The sequence below is a fragment of the Hippopotamus amphibius genome, chromosome 6 (assembly GCF_030028045.1).
Source record: "Hippopotamus amphibius kiboko isolate mHipAmp2 chromosome 6, mHipAmp2.hap2, whole genome shotgun sequence".
Classification (NCBI taxonomy): domain Eukaryota; kingdom Metazoa; phylum Chordata; class Mammalia; order Artiodactyla; family Hippopotamidae; genus Hippopotamus; species Hippopotamus amphibius.
The window spans coordinates 15,865,814-15,892,116 of record NC_080191.1 but is presented as its reverse complement, the minus strand read 5'-3'; the positions used below and the strand labels follow the sequence as shown (position 1 = coordinate 15,892,116).

The 26,303-nt window shown below is 35.7% G+C and overlaps 1 protein-coding gene across 4 annotated transcripts in view; it reads right to left on the bottom strand.

Moving 5' to 3' along the window:
- Positions 1-26,303, bottom strand: part of ASCC3 (activating signal cointegrator 1 complex subunit 3) — a 330,464-nt gene that overhangs the window by 147,742 nt on the left and 156,419 nt on the right. For 2 of the 4 annotated variants that reach the window (XM_057737877.1, XM_057737879.1), the window contains one exon: positions 4,930-5,064. In XM_057737877.1, the coding sequence (XP_057593860.1) occupies positions 4,930-5,064 (135 nt within the window). Of the gene's footprint in view, positions 1-4,929; positions 5,065-23,211; positions 25,157-26,303 lie in introns of those variants that run through there. The other 2 variants (XR_009054214.1, XR_009054215.1) reach the window with 1 other exon arrangement.

Below are 26,303 nucleotides of genomic sequence, written 5' to 3'. Positions count from 1 at the left end.
GTTTGATGATTTATTGGGTTTAAGAATACATAGTCTATTAATTTACACAACTTTATATAATAATTTTTTCTCCCACAGTTTATTTTATTTCCCTTTTTTGTTCATTTATTTATTGGAAACCTCATGTTTTAGTTATTAAACTTAATAAGCACAACATCTAAAAATACAGATATTAACTAGTCTGTTGTATCTATTACTAATACTTCCCCAACCTGTTCATTACCTTTTACAATTCAATATATTATTTGTTGTCCAGAAGCGTCAAATTTAAATGTTGTCACATCTATTATTCTTTAAAGCTGTCATCTTCTTTCCCTTCAAAGCTCACACATAACCATTTACAGAGTGGATACTATGTGACAGGCAAGATCTATGTTACCTCATTTACTACAAAAATCTTAAAGATACAGTTATCATTGTCACCCTGTTTATGACAAATTGTAGCTCAAGGAAGTAAAAAGACTATGTTAGACTGTGTGAGTCAAGATTAAAACTCAGGTTTGCCTGGATCCAAAGTTCTTTATTCTAAAGAGGCTATTTCCCTTTGAAAATGAAAAAGTCATGCCTCCAAAAATCCAACTAAACACTCACATCTATTTTTTATTAATTTTCTTCGATTTTACTTAAAAAAATTAATATATTCTTAACATTCTTTCTATGTGGTTACAGACAGTAGAATTAATATATTAGCCTCCTAATATATTAGCCTTCTAAAGGAAAGGAGGTTGATATGCTTGAGGAAAGAATAAACTCTAAGATGATAACATTTTACACCTATTTAAAGTAAAAAAAAAGCAAGATAAAGTGGGCTACTCGGCACCTGCTACTTTCTTTAGCTAACAGATATCATCTATTCCAGGAAGAGGAAAGGCTAATTTTATTTGGCTATACTGACACTGGAAAGCTGCTAAAGCAGAAATAATTATAACTATCAATATTAAGTATCAGATAACTTACGTCGAAGACGAATTCCTATAATTTAGGCAAAGGCTAAAGCTAACCTATGAAAACGGGATGGTTGGTAGATCTAGATAATAATAAAATGTCATAAAGTGATACTTTAGGGTAGCTTGAGGGTACATATTATTACTGGATTTTTCCTAGTGTTCTGATTTGTTGAACAGATATTCCTAATAACTACATTCATAAGGCCTGATGCATGATGTAAGGGAAACTCTTAATATCACTAATATATGTAAAAAATTGAACCACAGCAATGCCCATTAATCAGAGGAATAACGTACAGGGCGGGTGGGAATATCCATCCTAGTACTAGAATATTTAAAGCCTGTTAAAAGTTTTGTCCCTAAAGGAAATAATTTATTTGACTGCAATGGAGAGTGAAACAGAATCTGAAGATTCTAACTGGAATAATTCATTCAACTTAAAATTACAATGAAAAACAATGGCTTAATAATGAAAATGTCTATATCCCTAATGATACACTTCTATGTATAAATGCAAGCTACTACTATTTCCTAAGGTATGTTCTATCTTACAGAAAACAGTGGTTTCTTAAGAGAGTTTCTTTTGGGAGAAGGCAAAAAGCAATATGCGAAGCAAATTTCTAGAAGTAGATTTCCATAATATCATATGTAATGTTTTATCATTTTTCACCTAGTTTCCAAAAAAATTTCACATATCATTCCATTTGTTTCGCATAGTAAACTACTAGAACAGGTGTTATTTACCCAATTATTATTCCATTTGATAGAAAAGAAAGTATATTTCAGAAATGTTTAGGTGTTTAAGGCAATAGGGCTTCTAGAGGTCACAGCCAGAGATTTTGTTAATGTGCCCTCTTACTTTGGACCTCACTTGGAATTCCTGAGACACTCCCTTCCCCAGGGAGAACCGCAAGCTCCGTCTCTATAGCTTAATCTATTCTTGGGGTACTTCACTTTCCTTTCCCTATGTTCCTGTTTCAGTGGACAGTTTGGAAATATAGTTGGTTTTTCAGCTGGGAGTAAACTGGATATCAAAGATGGGAAAGCTATGAGGGGTCTTGAAGCATAACTGTTACTTACTGGAAAGAAATGACTCATTTTCAGCTGTGGCTAAGGTGGGGGGCATACCTTATTATGTATGCCCTCCACCCCACTGCCGAGAAAAAAAATTCTTAATGGAGTTTTATTTATTATTTATACAAATAAAGTTACAGTGTATTGAATAAAACTGTGATGAAATTTTTTAAAAACCATACTTGGTGAGTCAGGAATTGAGACGGTTACTTTAAACACTTAGGGGTAAAGCATCACTGTGGCACGGTAGGGATTTAGCTATATTTCCATTAACAGGAGTCATGAGGCTAAATTTCTATGCACTACCATAGCATATTTACCTTCTAATTTTATTTTAATGTTTAATGTTTACTTAATTTCTCATTTTTCAAAAACATGAGAAGACATATCTCCTACCATCATGGTAATAGCGTCCTTAGAACTGCTAGCAGTTTACACTATTCAAGTTTAAAAGGCACTTCAAAAAATAGGAACAAACACAACTTGCACTAGAATAATAATCTAAAATTCTGGAGCTTCGAGCAAACATTCAGAAAGATTCCCTTATCTTTTGTTGTAAAATAATTTCCACTGTAGAGGAGCCAACGGTTTTGAATCTCTCTTTAGGAGAAATGAGGGATTATAGCTGAGCTGAAGAAATGTTCTTCCATTTTATTAAAAAAAAAAAAGACCCAAAGCTCTAAAGGCTTTAGAAAGTCACATGTTAGATTTGTTCTATTCGCTTCTGAACAAACAGGATGCACTGTAGTGAAAAGGGTAGACTTTGGAGTCAGACTGGTTCAAATCACAGTTCCACTTATTACATGGGAGTCTCTGGGAAGATTATTCTCTCTTCTCAGTTTCCTTGTCTACAAAATGGGGATAAGAATCTTTAAAGGACAGAATAGTGGTACAGATCAAATGAGAAAACTAAAGTGAGAACATCTCCTAATAACGTTTGTCTCTGAGAAACAAAGGCAAAAAAAAAAGAAAACCCAGTAATTTTGAGGTACTTACTATCAGCCAAATACTGTATTAAAGAATATAACATTGAACAGGATACCATTCCTTGAAAACATGTACTTATCAATAAACGTCACTGGAATCTATTATTGTTAAAAAAGAAATAATAATAGGTGGGTCAGGATAAAAATCAAGTATAATGAAAATTTCAAAAAAAAAAGGTATAAAATGACTAGAGACTTTCAAGTCTACTTAACTGTATTAAAACTTTCCATTTCTCCACGTTGTTTCAGCATAGTGATCTGTGATTATATGTTTGGTGATGTGGCCTTAAATAAATATCATTTGAAAATGTCTTTACATAAATTATTTCTATATGCTTTAGAATATTTCATGCTATATTTGAATTACTTGCACATGTATGCCATATCAAGAGATAATAATAGTACAAACCTACATCACAGGTTGTTGTGACCATTGAATGAGTTATAGAAGGCAATGAAAATATTGCCTGGCTCAAGTAAACTCTTGATAAATATTGATTATTATTATTATAACAATGAAACAATAAACCTGCATGATTTAGGATAGCAATAACTCTGAGAACTGAGAGGTATGAAATAACCAGAAATCCACAAGGTGGCTCTCAAGGCTTGGCTTTTAAACACAATAGAGCTGCTTTGTATTTCCAAAGAAATGAAACAAGACTTACGAATGTCGACCTGACTTTTCAAAGACTCCCATAAATTCATAATTAATAAATAACTGGAAGAATATAAAGCTGCATAGTAAGTGGTATACAATAGAAAATTTTATAAAGTGCAAGAAAAATAGAGAAAATGAGTAAATTTTGAAGTTACACTGAAAGAGAATCTGACATTCAAAACAACCTGCATCAGATTATCAGTCAGAATTTAAAATATCAACATAAAATGGTGAAATTTAGAGCACAATCCTAACAACTATATACATTTTACTAAGATGGTAAATGTGAAGGTGCAGAGCACAACGTCAGCAAGTATCAGTTAAATCTTTAAGTTATGCACATAAAGTATTTTGAAGTTACTATCATTTTATGCCTATAGTTCTTTTTTTATTTAAAAATTTATTTTTATAGCTTTAAATCAGGGCAAAATTTCCTGCAAAGCGACAGAGTATTTTAGACTTTGTGAGCCATATAATCCCAGGAGCAACTACTCAGTTCTTCCCTTGTGTGTAGAGCAGCAGCCAGAGAAGCTAAAGGAAGGGCTCTGTTTTCTAATAAAACTAATTAGAAAAACAGGTTGCCACCTTTGGCCCTCGGGCTGTAGTTCGCCCACTTTTGATCTAAATCATTATTTGATACAATTAAATAAAACCTTTTATAAATCTTAGAATAGTATAAATACCCAAATTACCTAGAGATGTGCTTCTTAAATACAATGTACACAAATCATCTAAGGAGCAAGCAGAGATGCAGGTTATCCTGTGGGGCCTGAGGTTCTGAGCTTCTGATGAGGACTCAGATTTTTCTGGTCCTTTGAGAGTATACTGAGTAGCAAGGCAGTTGTTCTGAACCTTTTTGGTCTCAAACTTTTATTTTCAAAAAGAGCTTTAATTTATGTAAATTACATCTGTCCATGTAAACCTCAGAAATTAAAAAAAAATTATCTATTACATCTTTAAAAGAACAATGCCCCATCAGATGTTAACATATTTTATGAAATTTAGCTGTATTTTATGCTTTAACTGTATTTTAAAGAGCAGGACTAAACACTACAATTATAATCACGTAGAAAAAAGTGGTAATTGAACACATTATGCATTGGGACCCTTTGAAAGTCAAGAAAAAAGTCAAAATTATAAAATGATAAATCTGTAAAATTAACTTATTGGAAACTGGAGACCATGGATATTTCATATATAAAATATCTGGTATATTTAGCACATTAATGTCCTTCAGTTTGTGATGTCATTTGTTCCCTACCTGTTTTTCTGCATGTCCATATTCAGGTCCTTGAGTAGGGAAAAAGTAGGAAATCTGGCCATTATTCTTGGCTCTTTCTATTAGAGACATAGCTGTTCTTACAGTGGCATTTCGAGCATGTACAAACACCATCACCTAAAATGAAGGAAAGCAGTTTATTTAATATTTAAATTCATTAAAAGATGGTATAATACTACTCTGGAAATCACCTTATATAAACAACTAGTAATTTTTCAAAATAAACCCCCAGTTTATGAATACTTCAACATCTGCTTATTTTAGAACAAAGTATATATACGATAAAGGCAAGTTAAGTAAAATCCAATAACATAGCTTTATTTATTATTAGCCTATAATTGGCATGTCAGAATGAAATTAATGGATCATATAATTTGTACATTTCTCTCCTGAAAACATGATTCATTAGCACAATCATATCTTATGAGGACAGAGTATAAAAATATATTAGAGTCTTATTTCTCTACAGTCAAGGAAAGATGTTTAAAGATGTTTAAAGAAACTGAAAGCAATAAAGACCACTCTTCCTTGGACAAAATCATGTCTAAGAGAAACCATTTAAAATATAATTTAGGGGACTGCTGGAGATGAAAAAAGCTTCTAGAGAGGCATCTGGAATTTTCTGTGTGGCAGATGTTCCTGTGGAATTATTCCCAAAGCGACTGTGGAAATCCAAATTAGGAAGAAGTTCAGTGTCTGGATGCTTTGTCAAGAAGTAGAAAAAAGTCTCTTCAGGGACAGCAGTGAGGCAGAATGGGAAGGCAAGCGAAGAGAAAAAAATCAGGGAGCGACGAGCAGCCTGCATTTGTGCCTGCCTTCTCTCCTCTGTGCTGTTTCTTCTTTGGCTTCCACTCCCCTGTCCCTTCCCTCCACAGCTCAACCACGGTCTTCCCAAAGAGCCATGACTAATTCCTAATTCTTGCCTCTCTTCCCAGTATCTCTCCAGGTTCTTCTGTCAATTGTGTTTTCCCAGAAGCTGGAACTTTGGTGTTATTTGCAGGCTACACATTTAGAAGGATGTGTAACAGACTGTTTTTAGTCAGGGAAATAGCAGGCTCATGCGAGTTGACCTGTGTAAGAGAAGATCATTTTGAGGACGAACAAAAGTGAGAAAGGGAAGGAGGCCTGGGATTTGACCAGAAAGGAGAGAGAGCATGACAAAGATCTAGAGGACATGCTATATAATTAACCCACAGCAAGCTTGTCGAAGGGAACGTTCCACAGATGGGACCTGATCAAATTCATAGTAGAGTAAAATCTCAGATAGCCATCATTCAAGAAACTGGTATGCTTAACTAATATTCTTTTATGGTGTTTTCAAAGCAAAGGAGGACAGATAACGTGGAGAAGACCAGAAGTTGCTCAATGAAAATCTCCTAAAGTGTTCAGAGAAAATAAAACAAGCATTACAAGTCATCTGGAGAAATTTAACATGTTAACCACCCTTTCAAGGGCATAAAGCTTGAGACTTCACACTTTATCAGAGGTCTAACTTATTTTCTGACACCAATATGATCTGAAAAGAAATACGATCATAAGACTATTTCTAAGGAGTACACTAATAAAATTTATTTTAGAAAATTTCATGGATACTTAGAAAATATTTTGTTTTCTTTCAACAGCCCTCCTAACCCCACCCCTACCGAAAACCAAATCTGCTTTTCATAGGCTCTCTAGCTTTCTGGGGATACCTCAGAGGATGTCAAGAGACTGCCATTTAAGTTCATTCTGATATTTTCATAATTCCTGACATAAGGTGTTTAATACTAAGTTAGATAGAAGATTCTGTTAATCATAATGCCTTGCTGAAGCTTTGCTAATTCAGAATCTGCTAATTCTACCATCCTATCTTTCTGAGAGGTAGGGACATTTCAACTATGAGTTTCTTTTTAAAGGGTATAGCAGATTTTTTCTCTTATATAAACATAAATTTGATCACACGCAAAACATCATTTACCCCCAACATAAAATTTTAAGAAAATCTCAATAAAAATGAAGTTACTTATTTTGTTAATTTATTCATTCATTCAAACATTCTGAGCATGTAGTCACTACCAAGCCCTGAGAAAATTGCTGTGAAAGAGAGAGACAAGGTCCCTGCCCTCATGGAGATGGGAATCTTATATGATGGATTAAATAAGCACAAAAAAAGCACAAAATAGTTTTTACTTAATATATATTTACTGGCAATGTGTACGTAAAATGCTATTTGAAGGAGAGATATGAAATGGATAAGACATGGTCCCTTCTTCTATTTAAGGAGGGAGATAAAGCTAGATATAATTTAGGGAGCTGATCCAAAAGATGGATGCAGTGTGGATAATACAAGAATGCTAAACGTGGAGCTAGCTGGTCTTCATTCATCCATGCCAAGATATTTACACATACCTACTGTGTGCCTAACAGCGGCCAAAGCACCAGGGATACCATGACAAATATGTTCCAGGGCACCAAGTTGGAAACCTAGTGTTCTGGCAAGAAAAAAATCACTAGGAATCCACAGCACCTGGCTGTGGAAGCAGGGTGCGGTCCGCATGGGGGAAGCTACAGTCGTCTATAGAGTATTTATCCTTGGTAATTTTAGCGTGTTGGCTTGAAGAAGTAGGTTCTCTTTCAAAGTTTCTTACACTGAGGCCCAGGGACCACTTCATCAGAATTACTGCTAGGGCTTGTTAAAATGGATTTCTGAGTCCTCTGCTAAAACCAACTGAGTAAAATTACCTAGCGGTGGGGTCTGAAAATTGAATTATTAACAACTTTTGAGGTCACCACTGTACTCCTGTGTGAAATTAGTTAATGATTATCATCAACTTACTTTTCTTCTTCTAAGTTAAAAAAAAGTTCAAAAGGAAATATAAATAAAACCACCCCTACAAAGATTCCCTAATAACCTATCTTTATTTACCTATACATCTGAAATATCAGGGATTATTAAGATATTTTATATAATTAGTATAGCCCCAAGATCATTTTCCAGATGCGTTAGGGTTTTATAATACAACCAGATTCCTATTCTCCATAATTTAAATGCCACATTATGTAAATCCTGTTAAAATAACAGATATGGAGAACATAAGGGAAAATAAAATATGACCCTAAATCTTCATTAATTATTTCAGTCTGACTTGTCAACTTATCATTTTGCAAATTATTTTCTACTGCAGCCAAGAGAAATATTAGTTACAACTTAAAGCAGCAATTTCTTTTTATTAAAGAATCCATCATGTCCTGTTCAGTAAAATAAACTCTTCTTCTTCTTAAGAATTTTCTGTCTAGAGGCTCCAAAAGAAGCCATTACAAGGTTTTGGGTCTCTATAAACATACTTGATTTTATGCTTTGTTAATGTGGTTAATTAATTTAAATAGACTCAGATGAAAATCATAACTAACAGAGAGGACAGCACTGTTTCATTTGGCAGAAATAACTCCAAATTAATTTTAGAAACGCCATTGGTAACCAAACGGTAGTTAAATGGGCATGTGTCATTAAAATAAGATTAGGACAGCAGACAATTCAATAATGTTGGTAAATTTTAATTGTTTTATAAAACTATTTATATTTTTACTTATGTTTGTTCGATTAATGCATCAAAAATATTTTATATACTTATTTTTAGTTTAAAAAGCCATTTAGTTTAAAAATGTATGATGGAAGAAATCCTGGACTAGAGAAGAAAGTATGTGCGCCCGAGTTCTGGTCTTGTTATTTGACTTGTCAAAGTAAGTGTTCTTCAAATGAGATGCTGATTAAAATCAATGAAAAGTAAAAGCTCAGATGAATGATCATTCAAAAAACTAAAATGCTAAAGCAACTGATATGGTTTTAGTGTATTCAAAGGAGAGGACATATGATTTTAAAAAGACCAAAAAGTCTACTTTGAAATATTGTTAAATAGCAGTGTGATTTAGAACAAATTATTTAACCTCTTTGATCTTTATTTCCTCTAGTACATGTAGTTACTAGCGTCACAGGATTACGATAAGGATTAGAGGGTACGGTGTGAGTGAAACACTGCATTTCGTAAAACAATAGCTCTCAAATTTTAGAATGCATCAAAATCACCTGGCAGGCTTGTTACAAACACAAACTGCGGCTCCTTCCTTCTACCCTCTTTCTAATGAAGTAGGTCTGAGGCAAGACAGGAATTTGCATTTTTAACAAGTTCAAAGGAGATGCTAAAACTCTTTGCACAGGAACTTGGAGACCCTTAGTCAGAGAGGGTAAGTATTAACACCATGATAAGGGTAATAAACATTAATAAAATTAACTTGACCTAAACGACTAAGTGGTTAGATCAGTGAATGAATATTATAAATTGACACCTATACAAACATTTATTCCTCACTTTTGCCAATATGTGTGTACCTAACACCACAGAAAATTACTTAAAAGAAAACTTATCCTTTAACAACCTTTGTAAGGGTGTCGTGCCAGATGAACTAGGAATAAAAAAATTAGTAGACATATTTAAGTCTGAGATTATTTCAGAACAGGAGGAAGGCGGCCAAAGATTGAATGTGAAATCTGAATCAAATTCTCTTTCCTAGAAATTTCCACTAAGATGGAAGACTAAGAATTGATATATCTGAAAAAAAATACAACGTGGCAGATGTCCCGTAGGAAATGTTGCTGAGAAATAATGTTCTACAATATATGGTATTGGCTATTTCAATGATTAAACAATGAGGCTTGAGGGTGAGGAAGTTTATGTCGTGGTGTTTATGTTTTCAGTCTAACCAGCATAGCCGTTTATTTGTTTTGTTCTCAATTCTTCCCAACTTTCTTAACCCAGTATCCTCAAGAGAATTAAGCCCCGATGATGTAAACAAATAGTGATTCTAAAAGTGTGTTCCCAGACCAAGAGCATCAGCATCCTCTGGAAACTTGTTAGAACTACAAATTAATAGCGTCACCCCACAGTTGAGCCAAAAACTCTGAGGGTGGGGCCCAGCAATCTGGTTTAATAAGCCATTGATAAGATGAATGTTAAAATTTGAGAGCCCAGTGAAATGGCATCCATCATAAGTAAAAAACAAAAACAAAAACAAAACAAAAACAAAACAAAATCCCCTAAAGCTGCCCTCTGTGCATTTAAAATGGTTCTGTAAGTAAATTATCTTTGGGAGAATGGAGAAAATAGCCAAATCATTTTCCATGTTCTGTAGTTTGAATGAGGAGTGCTATTGCAGATATATTTCAGATTTATATAACACAAGGGCATGCAGGCAACAAAACAGTTTTTATTGCTGTGATTATATAAACCTATCTGTGATATCAAGTAAATGCAGTTTTAAAAGGCTTCATTCTGCTTGCTGTGAGTCAGTTCTCATTTTATGTCTGCCAATACTGACCAGCTAAAGACACTCAGGTCATCTGAAGATCTTTTCACATCGGTACCCAGTTTCCTGATTTATTTTTTCATTTGCATAGTATTCCTCTACTTAGAAATACCATAATCTAACCAGTCCTTGTTTAACGTTTCTAATATTTTCTTATGTAAAGCAATGCTGTAATAAACAATTCTGTATACAAGTCATTTCACATGTTCGTGGATATTTTGACAAGTGAAATTGTTGGGTCAGAGTGTATGTGATCATTGAACGACGTCCCTATTTTGAATATTGTCTTTCTTATTATTGGGCATTTTTTTTTCTTATTAATTTGTAGGTGTTCTTACAATAGTATGCTGTGTCTTTTTCTATATTGCAAATATTTTGTTCTAGTCTATGCTGTATCTTTTGACTTTGTTTATGGAATCTTATTCAGCATGGAAATAGTTAATTTTTCTTTAAGTCTGTCAGGATTTTTCTCTATGACTTTTGGGAAATTCATGGGCAAGAAAGAGAAAAATATCATAAACATATGAAAAGGTGCTGAACTTCAGGAGCACTGTGTGGCTCTGGAAATCCAATGGTAGGCACAAGCAGAGTTGGATTTTGCTCTTGTGTATACACACACACACACACACACACGCACACGCACACGCACACGCGCGTAAGCATGCAGATCTGCAAAGATGTCTACAAAGATATCCACAATATAGTGCTACATAAAAAATATCAACTTGAAGAACAATTTCCATGGTATTATTCTGAGTGTATTATAAAGGGTGTGTATGTTGTGTGTGTGTGTTTAAAAATAGATATGGATGGATACCCACAAATTAAAATGGGATGGGGGGGTATAAAAAGATATATTTTTTCTGTATATCTTATGTTGCTTATCCTGCCCATTGAAATTAGCCTTAATAGTTTTATAAATATACAAATTATAGTGATCAGGAGAAATGAGCAATGATGATGAGGCTGTAACAGTATATTTATAATATACTATTGTACTGCATTTGATTTGATTATTTTATTGCTAAGGGATTTACGGTGTTAAAGTAAAAACTTAAAGAACACACATTTAACAATGAACTTAGAAGGGTGGTGGTGGTACCTATCATCTAAGCAACAAGTTTATCTTGTTTCAGTTTACCTAGAAATGCCTTAAGAAGAAAAGAGAGACATGGTCTAGCAGAAGAAAATAAACAGTACTTCCTGGGAAAGTATACAGAGGTCAAAGGCACATAGAAGACAGCAAATCCATATGGACTTGGTGAATACAGGCTCTAGGCAGAAATGGACATGTAGACAGAGGAGCAGTAATAGCTGAAAAGGCAAAACACAACCTCATTATAAAATGTATACTAAGAAAAAATTCATTCAAGACGCAGAAAAAAATGACGCCACTAAAAACAATATTTGAAAAATTATTTTTATGTTATACAAAAATTTTAAACTGAGCAGTTAAAGAGAATGTCATCACCATGAAAAAAACATGAATTTTTGTAAAGGAATATATATTACATGATGATATAAAAAATATGACTCAAGGAAATGTAAAAGAAAAAGGTGGATAAATATAGGAAAAACCTAAAGATGATTTTGGAATTGTAAACTGACAGAACAATAGACAGGACAATTTTTAAAAGGTGGGGTTATTAAAAGAAAAAAGGGGGCTCTTTTTTGTATGAAGTGAAAATGGGTGAGAAAGTACTTAGGGAGGGCTCCCCAACAAATAGTGTGATTGCTTGAGATAGATCTTATAAAAGGAACTTTGATTTAAACATTTTAAAATATAGCTTTGTAGCCACTAAACTACCTGAAACATTGGTACAAGTTCATAAAACCCATTAAAAAAAAAAGAAAAAAGAAAGAAAGAAAAGAGAAACCCTTATACCTACATGGGGCGAGATGATGCTACTATTACAGTTAATTAAAATAATAAAAATTTCCCTGATGATTCCAGGTACAAGTGACACTATTCTTTTGAGCATCCAAAGAATTCACATGCATTTATCACTGACATTTTATTTTTAACTATTTTTGTGCTTGATTTAGCTCCTCTGTGAGTCTGCGATCAGCCAACAATTACATGACAGGTATCAGGGATGTAACAGTGGGCGAGCCTAGCACGTGTCCCTGTGCTTACGGAGCTAATATCTAGTTACTATGATACATGATTGGAGTCTGGGAACATGGTGAACACAGAAGCTGCCATTCATTACATGAACAACCTCAAGAAGTTGCAGCTAAAAAAAGAAAAAAAAAGGAGAAGAAGAAATAAAAGCATAATCTAGAAACTAATTGGAGTTCTCTCTCAAAGCTAGCAAACTGCTTGATTTAAACGTCTTGACATTCCAAGTTTCTTCATTATTGGCCTTAGGGCGTCATCTCTAAATTCTTCCTGTTGTTCAAAGCCTCCATGCATTTCTATGTTTCCAGGCCTTTACCCAGGTTTTACTTTACTCAGTTCTTCTGCCAACTTCATCTTGGGAAACTCTGCAAACCTTTAAGGCCCAGTTTTAATGACTCTCCTCCAATCTCTCCAGGGAAAACTGCCTTTTCCACAGCACTCTGTTCATCCTTGTGCCTTGTGTAATCCTGAGATGTGCACAGGTCTCTCCACTGTTGTTAATAATTACCAGGTCTAATAATAAAAGATATGATTTACTAAGTGCCTACCATGTGCTAGGCCCACTACTAGGTGCCAGGTACAGTTATCTAGCTTACTATTCACCACACAATTAGGTAGGTAATTCTATTAGTATTTTACAGATGAGAAAAACTGAAGCTCAGGGTTTTAATAACTTCCTACTCATTCAAGACAAGAATGAGGAATTAGCCTCGGATGTGATATGCCAAAGTATTTTCTTTCCAACAAGTTATATTCCATCTGTGGGTGTTGCCTGAGGGCACATTTACATCTTACTAATTTTGAGGTCTCCTTGTCATCCCCCATACCACTCTCCCTGCTATCACCCAATCAGTGGGCACTCATAAGCGACTGCTGAAATTCCAACATTAAAAATGGTCAGCTTTGGACTTCCTAGGTGGCCCAGTGGTAAAGAATCCGCCTGCCAATGCAGGGGACACGGGTTCGAGCCCTGCCCTGGGAAGATTCCACATGCCATGGAGCAACTAAGCCCGTGTGCCACAACTATTGAGCCTATGCTCTAGAGCCCATGAGCCACAACTACTGAGCCCATGTGCCACAACTATTGAAGTCCATGCGCCTAGAGCCCGTGCTCCACAAGAGAAACCACTACAATGAGGAGCCTGCGCACCACAATGAAGAGTAGCCCCCACTCGCAGCAACTAGAGAAAGCCCGTGTGCAGCAACAAAGATCCAACGCAGCCAATAAATAAATAAAATAAATAAATAAATTTAAAAAAAAATTTAAAAAAATTTAAAAAAATTAAAAATGGTCAGCTTTCACAAAAAGCATTTATTTTTAGCCAATTTTTGAGCACAGATATGAATTTAAAAGTTTAAAAACAATAATAGGATGTAGGCTGAGTTAATATTTTCACTGATACCTTTTATTAGAATATGGGGTATAAAGCTAACTTCCAATTATTCAACTAGATAATAAATTTTCCTGGATAGTTTTATTTAAATTTATTAGCAAATGCTCCATTGATATTTAATAAGTAAAATTATTATTAGTCTTTTGATACTGTTGTAAAGTTATGTGTATACAGTTGACGATTGAACAACATGAGTTTGAAATGGGCAGGTCCACTTATTTGCAGATTTTTTTCGATAGTAAATACTATAGAATTACACGATCCAATTACCACTGTTGGTTGAATCCCACGCAGAACCGCTGATCCGGAGGAACCACGCATATGAAGGAACTGTGTATACAGAGGGCTGACAATGAGGTATAGGTGTATTTTTGACTGCATGGAGGGTTGGCACACCCCTAACCTCCACGTTGTTCAATGGTCAACTGTGCATTTTAATGCCATTGCAAAGTTAAAAATCTGGATTTTAAAAAGAAACAACTTAAAAAATGAGCTATTCTAAGAGCATCTTTTAAAAAAATTCTCGAGTTTGAAGTCAAAGACAGTTTCTAAATCAAAGCTATCTATATTTACAATGAATCACATTATTCAGATTCATTAACCAAAATAATGTCTTACTGATGGATATGAATGAAGAAAGCATTTGTATGTTTTATAATAGTAGAATATTTGACACTACTGTATTTGGATTACATCAATAAAACTATTATCACTAAAAACAGGGCTAAAGTAATAAATTTTAAAATTCTCTATTTTATTAATCACAAGTATAACAACTAGCATTTAACAACTAGCATTTGTTGTCAGATATTCCTGCCAACCAACTGCATTAGTAACGCGTGTTTTTTAGTTTAAAAAGACCCGGTAGAAGGTATATCACCTATACAAACCACCTGAAATAGGGTTAATTTACCTTGTCTTAGCTACCTCTGCATAATTCACTGACTAGTCTTCATGCATTAAATTATGCAAATAAACCAATGAAAGTCATCTGGAGTAGAGAGAAGTGGTTCCACAGCTCCAAGCTGTGTAATTAGATCTACACTCGGCAGTTCAGAGCCACCTCTGGACTTTCAAGCTGAGAATCTGCAGTTCTTCTCAAGAAATCTAAGCTTTTTAAGTGATAAACAGACTCAGGTTATCATTACTGAGTTACATTTAGGGCATTACCCTGAATGCGAAACATATTTTTTATTAGTTTCTCTAAAGGAATCATTTTAATATTTATCAGCTTCTACATTTCAGTTGTATGGAGCTTTACCTGCTATAGCTGGTTAAAAGAAATTCACAATACTTTACATCTTCTAAACCCTAAAAGATACTTGTTATTAAAATGTATAATTAAAAAAAAAACAAAGTTGGATGACTTAGTGTCCTTATGTATCATTAACAGCAAAAATATGTATCACCAAAGGGAGATCAACTTGATGATGGGTGATGCCTTAGAGGCCAGGACAGGGAGGGTGGGAGGGAGTCGCGGGAGGGAGGGGATATGGGGATATATGTATAAATACAGCTGATTCACTTTGGTGTACCTCAAAAGCTGGTACAAGAGTGCAAAGCAATTATATTCCAATAAAGAGCTTAAAAAAATATGTATCACCATAGCTAAGCCCACTGTAAAAAGTATTATCTTACAATCAATTCACCATATACTAGGACACTGTACAACATACTTGAAGCATAAGTATGGGCTCTAAAATATTAAGACTACAAAAAAATAGAGAAAAAAGTAGAATTTTTAAAACATAATTTTAAAATGGTAAGGAGTCTGAATGCATTTTCTCTTTGCTATAAACTTTTTAACATAATTTAAAATGCTTTCTTAAACATTAAGCGGCTGTAGAAAAGTATACTCTACTTTCTGGCTCAGCCCTAGTTTGCAGGGGTGGTGCAGCATTTTCAGCTACAGGTCTGTCTTATCATATATGCAAATACATTACTTTGTACATGATTTGAGCAATGGAGGAGTCATAGTTGCCTGTGACTACTGACACTATATATATATATATGAAAACTTACAGGCTACTGTATTTAGCTAGTACACCCAATTAGTACTCTACCTGGTTTTCAAGGCCCATAAGGGAAAAACTACTGGTTTGCTTAGTCAAATGTACACATGACAAAGTGGAAGACCAAATCCCACCTGTACAAGAAACGCTAAATTGATGTTGCGTATGTGAAAGATCAGTCCACTTGGTATCACCACAAGAACAGAAACTACTTATCCTTATGGAAATTAAGAAAAGTTAATGCTATAGGACAATGGCTTAAAAACTCATTTTGGCCGTGTAATTCATTCTTTCACTAAACTCTTTTGCAGGAGCTCACTATATTAAAAAAAAGAAAGATTAAAGCTACCTAAGTGGACCTGAGAGATCCAAATCTCATATCTCATTTCTGCCTCCCAAACAGCATACCTCTCCCAACCTCATACCAACAATTCCTGTGGCCCCTTGGAGCACTGCTGGGGCAGGCTGAAAATTACAGCTGTGAGAAGAACTCTACTAGGGAAAAGGAACTGCTCAAAATTGTATTTCCTTTTTGTTAAAAGGTTGAAAATTCTAAAATCCCCAAATCTCTTTCATTCTTCTAGATAATATTTTGGGGAAAGAAATAAGTGGAAATATTCACTTAAGAAATAAAATACTTTCACTGGTTTCTAAATATCATTCTCTTACCAGGTTTGCCTGCAGAAATGATTAATCAGAAATGATTAATTGCAATTCTGGGATGTGGGCATATCAAAAGGATAAAGAAGGCAACTTGAAGGGGTTCCCGACTGCCAAATTTGGGCTAATATGGTCGTATTGTAATAATGTAATGATGGATTATAATCTTTTGAATAAAATAAGAATCTGAGTTGACAGAGAAATAAGTGAATAAATGAGAAGAGGGGGAAAGCTCTTTTTTATATACAATGGAATGAAAGGAAGGATGGATTTAGAAAATTATCAATAGATGCTAAAATGAGTGGGTGACAGTTCATTGTGAAATTTGTATATTTATATTTTATGCATAATTATTTGATTAACCTTTGGTTCTCTCATCAGATTATAAGCAACACTAATGCAGAGTGTATCTGTTTTCTGTCTTTAGCACAACCTCTGGCACACACTGGCTATTCAATAAACACTTGTTGAATATTAACAGTATTGCCTTCGTTTAGTCTTTTTTTTTTGACATAGAATAAATTGCATATATTTAAAGTGTACAATTTGATTTTTTTTTTCTTATTAGTAATGTATGTTATGGCAATCCCAACCTCCCAATTCATCCCACCCCAATACCCCCCACTTTCCCCACTTGGTGTCCATATGTTTGTTCTCTACATCTGGGTCTCTATTTCTGCCTTGCCAACCGGTTGATTTGTACCATTTTTCTATATTCTGCGTATATGTGTTAATATACGATATTTGTTTTTCTCTTTCGCCTTCGTTTAGTCTTAAAAACCATCTCCATTCTGTTCAATACCTAGAATTAAGATTGACGATTCAGATACAGTTCACACACTACAAGAAAAGTGCAGTGGTTTCTATATTTGGCACTCTACCCACTGTAGCTTTTACCTTAACAAGCCAGGACTTCCCTGGGTGCAGTGGTTAAGAATCCGCCTGCCAATGCAGGGGACATGGGTCCGATCCCTGGGCTGGGAAAACCCCACATGCCACAGTGCAATTAAGCCCATGTGCCACAACTACTGAGCCTGTGCTCTAGAACCTGTGAGCCACAACTACTGAGCCCACGTGCTGCAACTACTGGAGCCCAGGCGCCTAGAGCCGGTGCTCCACAATGAAAGAAGCTACTGCACTGAGAAGCCGGAGCACCACAAGGAAGAGTAGTTCCTGCTCGCCACAACTAGAGAAAGCCCGTGTGCAGCAATGAAGACCCAACACAGCCAAAAATAAAAAATAAATTAAAAAAAAAAAAAAAAAAGCAAGAAAAAAACTAAGACAAAAAACCGAAGGCAAATAGACTATGGAAAGAGATCCCAAGTTATTAACTATTCTCAGTAATTTACAAGTTTCTGAAGTCTAGAATTCTCTTTCCATTTTAAATTTCAGACTACATTGTATGTATTAAAAGATTATAAGCATTACTGATTTTAAAATGTTCATATAGACACACACATAAGCAAAACTTTTAAGAAATATTATGCTGAAGCCAACCTACTTGTAATGATTAGTTTGATAGTAAAGGAAGTTGGTGAAGTTCTAAAAATCCAACCACTCTGAATTCATGCTTCATCAAAGTTGTTTTCAAATACGACTAAAATCTGACGCCAACTACACTGCTCTTAGTTAGTCCCCATAGTACAACTGTGGATCAACCTTACTTCATTGCTAAACCTAGGTCAATCCACTAAAGCCTGATAAGACAGAATAAAGACTATTTTAATACAGTATAGCATCTCACACACAAATACTTTACTGAGCCCCACGACAGTCCCAATTGCATTCACATTTGTTATCGACAGCCCCCAAATAGCAACATCTATTCTGTAGAGCAAATTACGCAAGACCAGCTAGTCTGTTACTATGCAAATAAAATTCATTAGTGAGCTAACAATTTCATTTCTACAGATGCTGCTGGACCTGAAGTTCTATTATTATTCAACATTATAAGATGTTCTGGACTGAATGTAGTTTCAGTAAAATAACAACATAAAAATGTATTTTTAAGATTTCTATCAGTACTTTTCATTTACTTTCTTAGACAATAATCACTACTTATAATTCCTAAACATCCAACTGTGCATTTAATATTCTCAAGTAACACACGTGAATGGCGTCTCCCTAAAAAGAATATGCGTTTTGTTTTTAAACTTACTTGAACAGAAGAAATCCCACTAAGCCAATACACTCTCAATAAAATTTACTAACTAGACTAATTAAAACTGTACTGCTAGAAAAGGAAAATCACAAAGCTGTAATTCCTCTTAGATTGGCTCTTAACTGTCTCCGTTTTTTGAGGCTGCTCCCATGTCTGTGCTTACAAAATGAAAACACACCTCGAATCTCCATAAACCTGTATTGTACTTTTCAATTGACCCTCTTCAAAAAGAAAAAAAAGTGAGAGAAAGGAAAAAACAAGGAAAAAAAATTTATCTACAAACCCAAGTTGAGATACTTACACTGCACTTTAAAAAGGTACACTGCCATTTGACCAGCCATTGAGCCATTTTAATTTATTTGGCCTTTCTCCCTATGATTTCAAAAATACAGCTACAAGGTAGAGCAAATAAAACACCATAGTAAAAAAAAATGAGATCCAAGTCCATGGAGAACAAAACAAAGGACTACTGGAGAGAGTACGCGACCTAGGTAAGGTTAGAAAGATTTTTATAAAGCAGACAATGGTAGCAGACTAATATCTTACTGGGATAGTTTAGTAAAGTACATGTCCTTTCAAGGTACCTTCAGGTCTTGTTGGAAAACAATCCTCCCTGAAGTTCCTGGTGATCCTACATGGTCAGGGCCTTCTGAGCAGTGGAAACTGAAGGACTCTAATGTCAGGAGTGTCTCCACTCCCCCAGAGCCATTTCTTCCCATTCTACAGGTAATAAAGCCTAGAGGTTCCTTTCTTATCACTAAAAGAGACAACTGCTTGTATTCCAGGGTACAGGCCACCCCTTCCCACCTCAAGAGAGAATCTGTTTATATTCCAGGGTGAAAGAGAAGGTCTTTGGGCAGGTCAGTGGATCTACTTCTTTGTCTCCTCTCTTCCTCCCTTCTTTCTCCCTCTCCTTTCTCCTTACACCCTCTCTTCCCCCACCAGAAGGGAGAATGCACCCGCAACAACTATATAAGCTTCAAGTTTTGTAATTTTGGAGCACTCCTATGTGGCAATCCATGTGCACAGAGGTAGCTGGCTCTCACCATGTTACTCTGTAAAGCTAGAGAGGGGCAACCAACACCATGCTTTGTGAATAAATATAAGGTCTATTCTCCACCAGGTGCCTCCTGTTTTTGTGTGCACCCAAGTGTGTGTGTGTGTGTGGGGGGTATACAATGAAGTTAGCCTGTGGTAAGCTAGCATGCAGGTAGAGTAATAACAGTAATAACTTAGACCCTTCACAAGACTTAAGTCTCTGACCATACTTCAGGAGAAGCCACTAACTTGGTGAATGCTGTACAGATTGGAAAAGCCCACTTTATTTGCCATAATATAGTTAGAGCTGCATTTCCCATCTACTTATTCATAAAACCAAGAAAACAGTAAGATAAGATCTGAGATTACACTAGTCTCTTAAAAACAGAATCATATTTTACAATATTAACATAGAGACATAGTTCCTTTCTTCCCATCCCTTCTCACTTAAATATGCTACCATGACAACAAGAGTTGATAAAAATCCCTAGGTACAGAAAGATAGTAAATGTTTGTAATAAATCATTGAGTTTAAATATTCAACTCCCCACTCCCTCTTGCAAGAGCACCGGAATTACAGCTAACTGCTGAACAATCATTGACAGAAAGACACTGGAACTCACCAAAAAAGACACCCCACATCCAGAGACAAAGGAGAAGCCGCAATGAGATGGTAGGAGGGGTGCAATCGCGTTACAATCAAATCCCATAAATGCTGGGTGGGTGACTCACAAACTGGAGAACAGTTATACTGCAGAAGTCCACCCACTAAAGTGAGGGTTCTGAGCCCCACGTTAGGCTTCCCAACCTGGGAGTTCAGCAACGGGAGGAGGAATCCCGAGAGAATCAGACTTTGAGAGCCAGCGGATTTGATTGCAGGACCTCCACAGGACTGCGGGAAACAGAAACTCCTCTTGGAGGCCACACAAAAAATGTGCTCACCGGGACCCAGGGGGAAGGAGCAGTGACCCCACAGGAGACTGAACCAGACCTACGTGCTGGTGTTGGAGGGTTGCCTGCAGAGGTGGGGGGCAGCTGTGGCTCACTGAGGAGACAGGGGCACTGGCAGCAGGGGTTCTGGGAAGTGCTCATTGGCGTGAGCCCTCCCAGAGTCCACCATTAGCCCCACCAAAGAGCCTGTGGGCTCCAGTGCTGGGTAGCCTCAGGCCAAATGACCACCAGGGTGGGAACACAGCCCCACCCATTAGCAGACAAGCTGATTAAAGTTTTACTGAGCTCTGCCCACCAAATCGGATTAAAGTCTTACTGAGCTCCGCCCACCCAGCCCTACCCACCATCAGTCCCTCCCATCAGGAAGCATCCACGAGCCTCCTAGATAGCTTCCTCCACAAGAGGGCAGACAGCAGTATCAAGCAGTATCAGCAGTATTTCCTCTTGTGGAACTGAAAACCACAGCCACAGGAAGATAGAGAAAATGAAAAAGCAGGGGACTTTGTACCAGATGAAGGGACAGGATAAAACACCAGGAAAACAACTAAATGAAGAGGAGATAGGTACCCTTACAGAAAAAGAATTCAGAATAATGATGGTGAAGATGATCCAGAACTTTGAAAAAAGACTGGATGCAGAGATCGAAAAGTTTACAAAAGACCTAGAAGAATTGAAGATCAAACAAACAGAGATATGCAACACAATAACTGAAATGAAAAATACACTAGAAGGAACCAATAGCAGATTAACTGAGGCAGAAGGGCGAATAAGTGACCTGGAAGACAGAATGGTGATAATCACTGATGCAGAAAAGAATAAGGAAAAAAGAATGAAAAGAACTGAAGACAGCCTAAGATACCTCTGGGACAATGTTAAACTCACCAACATTCGCATTATAGGGGTCCCAGAAGGAGAAGAGAGAAAGAGAGGACCCGAGAAAATACTGGAAGAGATTCTAGTTGAAAATTTCCCTAACATGGGAAAAGAAATAGCTACCCAAGTCCAGGAAGTGCAGAGAGTCCCAGGCAGGATAAATCCACGGAGAAACACACCAAGACATATAGTAGTCAAGTTGACAAAAATTAAAGACAGAGAAAAGTTATTAAAAGCAACAAGGGAAAATGACAAACAACATACAAGGGAACTCCCATCAGGTTAACAGCTGATTTCTCAGCAGAAACTCTGCAAGCCAGAAGGGAGTGGCACGATATATTTCAAGGGATGAAAGGGAAGAACCTACAACCTAGAATACTCTACCAAGCAAGGATATTATTCAGATTTGACGGAGAAATCAAAAGCTTTACAGACAAGCAACAGCTCAGAGAATTCAGCACCACCAAACCAGCCTTACAACAAATGCTGAAGGAACTTCTCTAAGCGGGAAACATCAGAGAAGAAAAGGACCTACAAAAACAAACACAAAACAATTAAGAAAATGGTAATAGGAACATACATATCGATAATTATCTTGAATGTAAATAGACTAAATGCACCAACCAAAACACAAACTGGCTGAATGGATACAAAAACAAGACCCATATATATGCTGTCTACAAGAGACTCACTTCAGACCTAGGGACACATACAGACGGAAGGTGAGGGGATGGAAAAAGATATTCCATGCAAATGAAAATCAAAAGAAAGCTGGAGTAGCAATACTCATATCAGATAAAATAGACTTTAAAATAAAAAATGTTACAAGAGACAAGAAAGGACATTACATAAAGATCAAGGGATCCATCCAAGAAGAGGAGATAACAATGATAAATATATATGCACCCAATATAGGAGCACCTCAATACATAAGGCAAATGCTAACAACTATGAAAGAGGAAATGCAAGGCAGAAATAGAGACACAGGTAGAGAACAAACACATGGACACCAAGTGGGGAAAGTGGGGAGGGTTGTAGGGGAATGAATTGGGAGATTGGGATACCAAATTATACACTCTAAATATATGCTGTTTATTGTCTGTTAACTGTATCTCAATAAAAGTACTTAAAAAAAAGCACATTAAACTATATTTAAGTACAATTGCTAAAAAAAAAATATTCAACTCCTTTTTTTGCACTTTGAGCAAATACAGGAATAGTTATATAAGATTCCCTTGGAACACACAATTTTATACTTAGCTTTAATAAAATTACTGTTTGTTTAATTTTATCAAAAGGTAGCTACAAAATGTAGTCAACAAATGCTGGTAGTGGTAACTAAACTTCTTAAATATACCTACTAAATGCTTCCAAGTCCAAATATCAGCTGGAAACCAGCTAATAAAGATTCTATATATCATTTTCTAAAATGAAATAAACAGCTGTCAAATTAACTTCTGACAATTTAATGTAAAATATTCTGAAGAGCTGTCTAGAGAATTTTCTATGCTGTTATAAAAGAAAAATGATTACAAGCAGTCAACACTGTTTTCGTACTTCCCAAGTCTATATTATTACTGTTTTAAATGACAACATTAATAATTAAAATAACATAGTATAAAATAAACATGTATATAAATTAGGTTTTATTTTCAACAGAATTAGTGAAAATACCAAATATACAGAGTATCTGACAAAATTAAATACCACAAAAGAGATTCAATGCTTCTTTTATATTACTTGACCTGATAATTATATATTTACTGTAATTTAATACTATAATTACAAAAATCACATCAATAAATTACCAAATAATCTAATAAATCCACTCCCTAAGTCTGGAATATATGATTTAAATCAACTGTGGATCTATACAGAATCTTTCAAACAACAAATTTGTTTGAAAGATTGTAACAAATTATATATAATTTCACTAACTTTACTTTTCACAAAAAAACATGCATTTATGCATTGGCTACATGCACAAAGCATATATATGCAAAACATAATAGTTATAGTTGTTCTTATGTAAGAAAGTATGGAGGTGTGAAACGGAACAAACTCTGAGGAAAATTATACAGTAATATGGTGATAGTACTTAGTAAGAGGGCAACGCAACTTGTACTGTCTTCACATTTTGCTACTTAAAATATGAAGAGGGGCATCAAAGAAGACAAAGAGAATGAGAAAATAGATAGAAATGGTGATAACTTCTATAAGGGAATTATACTGATCCAACATATAAAAACAGAGATAATGTACAACTATATAATAGATGAAGTGGATGAGATGAAATGGATGGAGTATAAGTTTTGCTTTACAGGTCTGAATCGTTATACATGTGCCTTGGTGTTCAGCAATGTATATAATATAAAGAGAACCAGTTTCAGGAAAATAAAACCACTTGTCTTGCTTCCAATTTTATTTCAAGATTATGCACAGTATTTTTTTTTCTTTTGATCTTTTGGCTAAAGATCTGTAAACTGTACAAGGATATATCAAAACTTAGTTTATATCCTGAAAGTTTCTAAACATCATTCTGAAACAAACTGTTCCATGTGCTCAATTTGTGCTGTCACTCCAGAAACCACTGATTACCAACTTTAAACAGCTCAAATGCCTAAAAGTATGAACATACTTGTATATGTCTGTATGTGCCAGGAGAAAACTGAATATAGTTAGGGCCAGGGGTACTGGGGGTAAGGTGAGGTGAGGAGAAAGTAATTCATTACTCTTTTCTTTACACATAGTGTTGATTCACTTGTTATAAGAATGTGTTGTTTCAGTGATAAAAATCCTCGAAGACTTAGGAGAAAAGTAAAGAACAATAAAGGAAAAACGCAATACTAATATTCCTCATCAAAAAGTATACCCTTTGCAAATGAAGAGGACATTACAAGGTTAACAAAGGAAGTGTTATACATATAAAATCTCAAGAATATAATTGAGTACACTTATGGTAAGCTACAGTTCAGAAAAATGGAAGTTTTCTCTGTTCTCTTAAAAATGTAAAATTTTAAAAGAGTTCAAAAGTTACTCCTCTAGGGCTTAATGAATAGAAATAAAAGAAAGAAAGGATACATTAAGTTAAAATAACTGGTGGCACAAATGATATCTATATCATGAAAAACAGCTAAGTCAGATGGATATTTTATTTTAGGAGAAAATGAGATAATACTTCTAGCTTCTAACAGAAAAGACTATAACCAGATGAAATGATATTAAGAGTAAATGTACGTAATGAAATATTTTTAAGGCGAACACCAACATTCTTTCATTGATTTTTATAGACTACAGCGGGAAAAATTCCTTAAGAAAGTAATCAAAGCAATCTTTGGTGTCGTTCCACTTCTCCAGGTTGTTCTGCCCTCAGCCTGGATGTTGGGCTTACTGTGGAACTAATAATTGTTTTCTTAATTTTCTTTGAAGTTTTGGTTGCTCCCTAATCCTTTAAGAGGAAGTTCAGACTTGTGAAGACTGCCACATTGTCCGCTCACTTCCTCATCACACACGATGTGAGCACCAACTGTGCAGCAGGTACCGGCGAGGCCAGGACAAGAGGGTGATGAGAAAAACAAGGGAGAGCCCCTTCCCCGTGGCACGGAAGACCTTCTACTGGAAAGTGGTATCAATCCAAACAGCCAGGAAAAATGCAAAACTACAGCAAGAAAGAGGAAGAAGACATACGCCGTGTTATTATATCGCTTATCACAGGGAGATGAAAGAGAGAGGTTAAAAAGGTTTCTAAGAAAGATGAAATCTAAAGGGTTTAGTGGAGGACAGCTAAGCAGAGAATAAGGAAGATGTGAGGCAAAGGGAACAAGTTATGCAAAAGCTCAGAGGTTAGCGAAAGAGCATCTCTATGATGAGGGTATGAAAGAAGGCCAGGAAGAGGGAGGTGGGAAGTGAGGGAGAGACACGTATGTGACGAAGATGAAAGGAGGTAATGGCCAAAAAACATAGGGACTCCTAGGTCCTTTTAAAGGAGCTATAAGTATTCATGTGTCATTCTGGAGCTATATTTTGAAAGGATCATTCTAGCCAGCTGCGGTGCACAGAACAGTGTACAGAGCAAGGCCAGAATGGACGCAGGTAGAATAGTTGAGAGGCAGAGCAGCTAAGAGGTGTCATGGATGACATGATGGGTACCTGGATTAGGTGGTGGAGATGACGGTGCAAAAGGAGGAGAGAATGGAAAGAAATGGGCAGATCTGAGAGACACTTAGGTCAAGTGGAGACAAGAGTTGACAAGGGTGGCTTTTAGGTTTCTGTTTTATGGAACTAAATCGATAGTCATGCCATTCACTGAACCAAGGAATAATGGATGAAATACCACTGGTTTGGAGCAGAAATTATTTATGTAGTTTGGACATACTACATTTGTGACACCCAAGAGGAGAGGCCAGCCAGGATAATATGGGTCTAGAGCTCAGGGAAGAGATCCGGGTTAGGAATACAAATATATGAGTTATTTCTATAAAGGTCATAATTGGGATGGAATGACACGAGAGAGAGTGCTAAATTAAAAACAGGTCTAGGAACAAGCCAGGTAAAGAAGAAAAAGGCTACAAAGAAAGAAAAAAGGATGGCCCAAAAGGTTAGAAGATCGAGAAAAGCAAGGAGAGCTTTGTATCACAAGAGCCGGAAAAGAAAGGCACAAAGAAAAATTGGCATTTTGCAACTACTTCCACTTTTTCAACCTCTCTATAATCCCTTGATTATTTTATTCTCAACTATGAGCTACTGTCATAAAGGAGTTTTGCCTTAAAAAATTTGTATTAAGGATGTATCAAGCTTTGCTTTGA